The sequence below is a fragment of the Belonocnema kinseyi genome, chromosome 7 (genome assembly GCF_010883055.1).
Source record: "Belonocnema kinseyi isolate 2016_QV_RU_SX_M_011 chromosome 7, B_treatae_v1, whole genome shotgun sequence".
NCBI classification, from domain to species: domain Eukaryota; kingdom Metazoa; phylum Arthropoda; class Insecta; order Hymenoptera; family Cynipidae; genus Belonocnema; species Belonocnema kinseyi.
In genome coordinates, this window is record NC_046663.1 from 77882050 (window position 1) to 77891590 (window position 9541).

The 9541-nt window shown below is 32.6% G+C and overlaps 1 protein-coding gene across 1 annotated transcript in view; it reads left to right on the forward strand.

Annotated features, from left to right (window-relative positions):
* The window catches only part of LOC117176800 (dipeptidase 1), a 353294-nt gene that overhangs the window by 328371 nt on the left and 15382 nt on the right, over positions 1–9541 (forward strand). Inside the window, exon 9 of the mRNA XM_033367109.1 lies at positions 51–186. Within this exon, the coding sequence (XP_033223000.1) occupies positions 51–186 (136 nt within the window). The remainder of the gene's footprint in view (positions 1–50; positions 187–9541) is intronic.

Consider the following 9541-nt stretch of genomic DNA (forward strand, 5'->3'; position numbering starts at 1 on the left):
CCTTAAATGCGCAGTGGGAATTAAATTGAAATTAAAATTTTCTGTTTCAGGACACCTACGGGATTAGAGGATGTCAGTAAATATCCTGAATTATTCGCCGAATTACTCGCAAAAGGATGGTCGGAAAGAGACATTCAAAAACTAGCTGGCTTAAATCTAATTCGTGTCTTCAAAGCAGTGGAACAGGTAAATATTGCAAGCTTTAGGTAAATTACTAGATTAGGTTCAAATGGATTACCACTATCCAGGCAGCACCTGTGCTTTAATTTCCATTAAAAAGGATTGCAAACAATGATAAAAAATCCTCAAAAAAATCAAAAAGAAAAAGGTACTCATATCTTCATTTTTATTAAAAATTCGGTTCTAAAATAAAATGTTTGCTTTATTGTTGGTACTCACTCCTAAAATTTTTTCAAGATTACAAGGAACACATAGGTACACCATGTTTCACGCATTTGATTGAGAAACATAAATCTATCTATTCCTTTTTACTAAATTAATTTTTATAGACATAAATGCAATAAATACTCAACATTTCTCCTGATTTTTATCATATTCCACCCTCTTACTTCATTTACAAACTTTTTTAGAAACCAGGGATCATATTGGTTCAGCAGTTCAATTGCAGGGAAAAAGGAGAATTTTTCTTTGCAAAAAGAAGAGATTAGCATGCAAAGCATGTTCCTGTAGTAATTTTAACGGGTTTTATAATAAATAAAGAAAGGTGTTACAAGAAAGCTGTTAAAAAATTACGTAAAGTGTTTTTCTGAAGTTTTACAAAGTCCCGGTGACTCAAACGATAGCACGCCAGGCTTCCAAGCAGGAGAACTAGGGTTCGATCCCTGTGCCGGTACCCATATAAATTTTTCTATGTACTTTAAACCGGGGCTCTGGTGGTTCGGAAACCACCTTAAACTGTAGGTTCCCTCAAAAGAGATGGTCAACGTCCTCACAGGGACGAAGCTCCATGCCGAGAGAACTATTCCTTGAGAACCACTGAGTTACTTTGAGAGGCTCGAAAAAGAATCAGGGATTTCCGTGCGAAGAGGCTTCATGTCGAGGGGACTATCGGAAGCAGGTCGCTGGTCATTTTCGGGCAATTTACACGGGTGTGGCACAATACACTCCTTAGTTTGAGCGCCAGGGAGGGGCCTCACGGGCTCCTCCTCCCGTCAAGACGATACCAATACCAACACCAAATTTTCTGAAGGTTTAAACCGCGTACCCTCCTTTGTTGAAGTCCTTAAGTTTTAAACCCCTTCTCAATTCTGCAAAAGATTAATGCAAAAAGCAGTGCACCGTAAGGATGCGCAGTGTTGCATGCAGGTAGGTGTATCAGGAGCTGCACAGGGTGCGCGGAGTCTGCGGTTGTCACTCAGGCGAGTACTCAGGCGTGAACAAACAAAAGCAGCCCTGGCTATAATGCGTTAGTTCCCACCCATCGCCAGCTCCAACATCGGCACTATAGAAGACTTTCACTGTCATTTCTTTTATAAGTCTTACTAGTGTCTACAACATACATTTTTACATCAAAATCGGTTAAGCCGTTTTCGAGAAAAACCACTATTTCGATTTTTCTTGCCCCCTCCACAACTTCCAACAAAATTAATTTTCAGGGTTATTATTAGGAGGAATTTTACTTCCTATTAATGCTAACCTATAACGGCAATTTCATTAAAATACGTGTGGAGGCAGGTTTTACATGCTTATTCCTCTAGGCCCTTTTCACTGAAGAACTTGACTTGTCAACATCTGCGAAATAACGGTAAATAAATTTGAAATTTGTGGTCCTGTATCATCTAAACATTAATTTTGTATTATTATTACCATTAAGCCTAATCCCTTTCGGGTTAATCGTATCTCACTCGTTTTCAGCCTCGTTATACTCTCAGGAGAGTAGAATTCCGATGTTGCTTATTTAAACAACACTATCCTTCCGCAACTTTGCTCCGCCAAAGTTCTCTGATCAATGTCTCTAACAATCACCCCATGCGAAGAGCTTCAAAAAGTCACCATTCGTCTTATATCACAAAAAAATACACAAACTGACTGATAACCCCATACTATGATCCATATTCTTTACTTCAACCGCAACCACAAAGTAAAGCTCTCTACGATGGCTCATTAGTATCCAAGATCATTCGTTTCAGGCGTATATCACTCCGCTGACACTCTTCATCATGCATTTCTCATAAACTATGTTTCCTCGCACCTTCCTGTCCTGACATACAATTTCAGCTTCCTTTACCACCCTACATCTATCGATCAAATTGTTAATAACTTAAAGGATATTTATTTTTAAATATTCAGAAGACATCTTTAACTGTCAAGATTGGGAGGTATCATCATAATTCATTTGAGTTTTAAAATTTGTTAAACGTGTTATCAAACATTGAGAGGTATTTAAAAATTATTCATTTATTTCAGACGTTATTTATTTTTTAATATTTTATTCGTTTGTTAAAATATCTTTGATTATAATCCGAATACATTTAAAATTATTTTATTTCTAATCACTAATTTCGAGTTTTGCTGATACTCAATACACTTGGAATTAATATTTGATTCGTTATTCCTGAAATTTGATAACAGGCAATCATTAAATAAAGTTTAAAAAAATAATTGTTTAAACAATTTTTTTTCAGTTATGTTCTCTCTGAATGATGTTCAAAATTGTGGTTGTTCTAAAATTGTACCCTTTTCAATTATAGTGAGATAATGATTAATTATTCTTAACGAACAGAAGTTTTAACACAATTTATCATTATTTTTAATAAGATTCGCTTTGAATAATGCGGAAAAGTTTTGGTTTCTTTTTAAATTTTTTTAACGTTTTGGCCACTCTTCACTTACAGTAAAGTTTTAATTAATTATTGTTAACATTATCTTTAAATAATTATAGAAATTTGTAGTTTTTTCTTAAATTTTTAACCTTTTCTCCACGTTTGACTTAAAGTAAGGTAATAATTAATGCAAATCTATAAAAATAATTGTTTCGACAATTTATTATTAATAATGACTATCTTCTCTCATATTACTGAATACATTAACTATACTTATAAACGAATAATGATTAAGCATCTGGGATAATGTTTTTTTAAACATTTTCTTTCATGTGGATATATTTTTCTGAAATTTAACCAGGTATTTGAAATATTCTTCAAATTTCGTATAAAGAACATTTGATTTTCATGAAAATACCCGCGATTTTTCTAATTTTTAACAGTTTCAGAATTTTGTCAGATTCTAAAAACGTAGGAAGTCCTTCATAAAAATATACGAGAATTAAAAAAAATGAGATTTAAAAAAAAATGACACTCCATTCTAAAACTCTTTTTAGGTTCCAAAGAACACATATACCAAGTTTCAAGCATTCCCAACAATTCGAGACGGAATACTCGAGTAATAATTTTAAATATGCGGGAATACCATAATTAAGAATAACAAGATTATGAGGAGAATACACAGAAATATTGACTGAATATTTAATGAGTTAACGAGGAATATCAGAATGAGAATATTTGGCAATATTTCAAAATACTTAGGAATATTCAGAATATCAGGAATATTTGGAATATTAGGACTGTTGACGGAATATTTGGAAATATTTTTATACCAAAGAGTATGTAATTTATAATTGAAAACAGCGTAATATTTAAAACAATAATGCGTAGTACGTTCCAATAAAAATATATTTTGTTGTTGTCTTCCGGCTTATTTACTTTCATTTTTTGTACAAATATTTTCGCAAATTTGTATTAGTTAAAAAAATGTTTATCCAACAATGATTTATTTCGTGTAAAAATTACAAGTACAGTTTTCAGTTATTATTCTGCATATGAAATCATTTTGCAAATAATTTTGTAGAAAATTAAATTTTTTAATTAAAAAAAAGAACATAGTAATGCTCGTAGTAATCTTGTTTTCGGGAATTTTAAAATGTAACTTATACTCGATTGTTGAGTACGGATTTTATTTGACATATAGTATACCTAGCACGCATTGTCAACTAATTTTCCAGGAGGAAGCTTCCACATTTCCATTTAATTGAAATCCCCGAAGTCGAGTAGTCAGCTTTGAGCAGTGAACTGAATCGAATTTTCCCTTTAGCAATGACGGTATTCCCATTTTGTTACTTTCGCTATTAAAAGATTCCATTTATCTTGCTTTTAGCATTTGCTGTTAACTTTAATTTGATTATGAGATCCAGGATATATTTAAATTAAAGTTAATTACGTTAAACAATAATAATAATTAGTGTTTAATTTTTTTAATTTCACTAAATTATACTATTAGAATGTTTACATAAAACACGCTTTACTAGTTGCTTTACAATCTAATATTTTTGTCTAACATTTTTACGATGAACTCCACGTTTGCTTTCAGAAAACATTTATTTTAAAAAATTTTTCAACAGATATGGTAAATTTTGTTTTTATTAACTTTTTTAGCAATACAATTAAAATCTGACCGCTATAAAATCACATGAAACCGTACATCTTTAGAACAAAAACATATGCTACGTATTTTTTTAATACCTATATGGAAACAAATAAAATTTTCCACTTTTTATTATCTTTCACTAGATTCAGAGGGTTCTAATGAAAATACTTTCACGAAATAGCATGTTTATTTGTAACTATTTATATGAAAATATCTCCTAAATTTAAAATGTTTAAAATTCAAGGTATTGCCATTGACATATGTAATTTGGTAATTTAGAATTTTCTTTTGTTGAAGCTCTTTTGGTCTTATTAAATATATTTTCATAACGTGTCTATTGCTGTGACTTCCAATGTAATTTTTCACAATTAAAACGAAAACTACACGTCTTATCAAAAAATAGTGCTAACCAAATTTATGCAAAATTTTCAGGTAAATAGTTTTTCTTTTTAATATTCTTTCGCACCTTGCATCGCTTAACTAAAAATGAAATTTTCCCTCTTGCTTAATAACATTTTGCACGATTAAAACAAAGACTATCTCTGGTGGAAAATTGTTTACAAACAAGGACTAGACGCAAAAACCATTTTTACAGAAATTTACAAATGAATGCAATAAACTACAACTAGAATTACAGGAAACATCAAGTTTTTTTATATTATTTAAACGAATTTCGTAATGGCGTTACTTTTTTATATTGCTGTATTTCATTTTAGTTTTGATTTCCACAAAAATTTACGACTATAAAAATCGACAGAAATATTATAGTTTTTAAATGTTTTAAAATTTTTAATTATTTTAAGATCTTTTCGAAACTTCTAAATATACTTTAACCTTTTTGAATTATTTCCGGATATTAATAACTATTCAATTGTTATACAATACATTCTTTTTTTTTTAATTTTCTTAACATTGATTTTTTAAATTAAAAAGTCATTATAAATTTTTCAGCAATCTTAAGGAATTTTTGTATTATCTTAAAACCTTCAAGGATCCTGAAAAAGCTCTAAAATTTTATTTCAAAATCTTCAAAATTTTGGATTTTTCATAAGTGGGATATTATTTTAAAGATGAACACTCTTGATCTCATCCCGAAGTCAAATTAGATGCATTTCTAATAATTGATATAATTCTAATTTCAAAAAATCCGTCGCTTTTATTATTGATGCATCAGTGGTGACTGTGCCACTGAATGTTCAGATCTTGAAAAATAAACTTGTACATACTTTTAAATAATGTTTTTTTTTTCATCATGCATTTCCCTTTTTGAGTTAATTAACATGACATTATTTTGAAAAATAAATAACATCACTGATTTAAAGTTAAATTTAAGAGATGTGGATATTTAGGTACAATTTTAATTTTTAAAAATGTTGCAAAACTAAAATTGCTGCTTGTTCTTCGATTTATCATAATAGTCAAAGTTCTTGGTAAATGTGCGATATTAAAAAAATGTAGTTTCTTGTAGTAATTCACATATTAAATTTCCTACAAAAATTGAGATTAATGTGCAAATCGAAACTTTAATGCGGATTCTAAAAGTATTGCTGTAAAAATGTATGTATTTTTTGTTGTTCAAATTTATACATTTGTACAATAAACTACCAGTATTGACAACATAATTTTAAGTATAGTTTCCCATTATTTTAACATTGGACAAATCTTCTTTTTTCTTTTGTAAAGATTTTTTATTTACTACAATAACACAGGCCCACAAAAAAAATGTTGGTTGCACGAGACAAGTGACTTGGTTACCCTTATAGATTTTGAGCCGCTAAATCCGAATATGGCCTCAGAATTTGTCCTACACGTCTCAGTTTTCCTCTAGATTCAAAAAGTAGGGTAAAGCCTAGGGATTTTCTCGTCACACAGGCCATACAAAAAATTTGTATGCACGAAACAAGTGATTAGGTTACCCTTATGAATTTTTAGCTGCTGAATCCAAATTTGGCCTCAGAAATTGCCCTACACGTCTCAGTTTCCCCCTAGATGAAGAAAATGGGGGAAAACTGGGGCTATTCTGGACATTAGCTTGATAACACCAATACACAGAAGAATACACGTACTGGTGTCATATGCTTATGTATTTTGACTCTTATAGATCAAATTCAACACACAAAAAATGGCCCAGTGTTCTTACCGTTTCCCCTAGTTAGGATAAATCTACAGAAATTAAAGGTCTTTCGCATGTTATATGTACTCACTTATAAAGCAAAAAATAAGACAAATTCTATTTCCTCTGCAGTTTTGCGCTCTCAACAGAAGTTTTACCGATAATTTTTTCGAGCTTCTACCATTTTCTCCCTAGATGCGAAAATTAGGCGAAAGCCTAGGGATTTTCTGGTCACAAAGGGCATACAAAAAATTTGTCTGCACGAAACAAGTGACTAGGCTACCCTTATCGATTTTGAGCCGATAAATTCAAATCTGGCCTCAAAATCTCTCGTACACGTCTCAGTTTTCCCCTGGACTCAGAAAATAGTCAAAAACCTAGAGATATTCTTGACGTTATTTTGATGATACCAGTGTACGCTAAAATAGATAGGTGGATGTTATATTTTGAAGTGCCGCGACTTATAGAGACTTAATTTGTACACAAAAATTCTCTAGTGTGCCTTCCGTCTCCCTTAGCTTGAGTGATCCTAGGGAAATTGAAGGTCTTTCTCATATTATTTAGATTAGCATGAGAAAAAATAACAAAAATGCCATATCCTTTGCAGGTTTGCATGCTTAATCTAAATAAGAACCCCAAATTTTTGGGGTTTTTTCCATTTTCTCTCTAGATGCAAAATGTAGGGAAAAGCCAATGGAATTTCTGATCACACAGGCTTACCAATAAAAAAGTTGTCTGCACGGTTATTTTTTTCCGTCTAAATCTATGTAATCTGAAAAAGTCCTTCAATTTCCCTAGAATTACCCAAGCTAGGGGAAATAGAATGCGCACTAAAGACCTTATGTGTAAAAATTAAGTATCTACAAGTCGTTGCACTTAAAAATATAATATCGATGTGCCTATTTTCGCGTATGCTGGTATTATCAAAATAACATGCAAGTTATCCCTAGGGTTTTCCTTATTCTCTGCACCTAGGGGGAAACTGAGACGCGTAAGATCAATTCTGAGGCCAGATTAGGATTCAGCGGCTCAAAATCCATTAGGGTAGCCTAGTCCATTGTCTCGTGCAGGCAAATTTTTTGTATGGCCTATGTGACCAGACATCCCTAAACTCCTCCCTACTTTTTGCATCTAGGGGAAAATTGAGACGTGTAGAAGAAATTTTGAGGCCAGATTTGGATTCAGATGGCGTCAAATCCATAAGGATGGCCTAGTCACTCGTCTCGTGCAGATAAATTTTTTGTATGGCCTGTGTGACGAGAAAATCCCTAGGCTTTTCCCTACTTTTTGCATCTAGGGGAGAACAGAGTCTTGAAGGACAAATTCTGAGGCCATATTCGGATTCAGTGGCTCAAAATTCATAAGGGTAGCCCAGTCACTTGTCTCCTGCAGACTAATTTTTTGTATGGCCTCTGTGACGAGAATATTCCTAGGCTTTTCCCTACTTTTTGCATCTAGTAGAAAACTGAGACGTTTAGGACAAATTCTGAGGCCATATTCGAATTCAGCGTCACAAAATCCATAAGGGTAGCCTAGTCACTTGTCTCGTGCAGACACCTTTTTTTTGTGGGTCTGTATAATTTATGTAAAATTAAAATTGTTTTATGACGCCATGCAACAAAATTAAAAAAAAAGTTATACAAATTTTTGAATTGTAGACACTTATTCTCTCTTGTTAATTTTTTTTATTTTCCTGCATGAGCCCTGAAACAATATGCCAACTGGCAATCCAATCCAATAATTCTTACGAAAGTAATCGTGCTCACAGACAATGATAACAACATCAGTGACAGATAGACACCGAAGTAAAAACTAATTTTTCTTTAATACGTGAGTCTGAAATCGCTGAGATTTGAGGAAATCTGCGAAAGTCAATATTCACAACAAAACCAATACCGTCTCGTTGAAATAAAAATATAACAAATCGAATTCGTTGTCACACAGACTTCCTACAATCTGATTTGTAAAATTGCTTTTTTTAATTTGCGATGTAAAGAATGTCAAAGAGAACATCTTTTTCCCCCAAGCACATAAAAATAAAATTACTGAAAAATACGATCGTGAAATAAACTGAAAGCTGTAACTTTGAAAGCATTTTTTAGAGAGGTAAAATTCGCTAATACTTTGATCTTGTATCGATAAAAGGATTACAAGGCGGTATATGCATATATATTGGATATTACAAACGAAAAAAAGTTTAGACATAGGTTACAAGCTATCAGTACTCTTTTCCTGTACTCTCCTACTCCACACCCGATACCTCTACTTCTAGGTGAGTTTCGCTCGGAGGAGGTTAATGGGCTTACGGAAAATTGATGGCCCCTCGCACAGCAGAGTGCGCGTGATATACGCGAACTGCTGTTTTTTCTCTCTTTACTCGAATAGGAACGAGTGCGATTTTTTACCACTAAAATTTCCCATTAGTGTGATTTTTTTACCGAAAAACCCCCGCTGTAAAAGTCAGTCCTCAATGCCAGCAAATTTGACAGAGTTGACTAAACCCACAATTAATTATTATTGATAGAAGCACGTTTTATAAAATTTATATTTGATTCTGGTATTCGTACATTGAAAAGTAACAAATGAATCTAAACTTGAATAACAAATTACGAGGGTAGTTCAATAAGTCCTTAGAATGAAGTATAAAAGCAATTTTTTTTGGGTAAATTTTTTTTTATTTTTCAACATAATCTCCTTGGAGCTCTATACACTTGGTCAATCGCTTTTCAAGTTTTTTTAATCCTTCAGAAAAGTGCGTTTTCGGAAGTTCCTCAAAATAAGCACTTACAGAGGCACTGACGTCTTCGTTGTCTGGAAATCTCTGTCCACCGAGCCATTTTTTCAAGTTTGGAAATAAGAAAAAGTCACTGGCTGACTTTACGGTCTTTGCCTTCTTTGGAGCTGGTTCGCCTGTGGAAATCCACTGTTTGAATTGTTCCTTTGTCTCAGGAGTGTTATGGTGTATCCATGTTTCATCCACAGTCA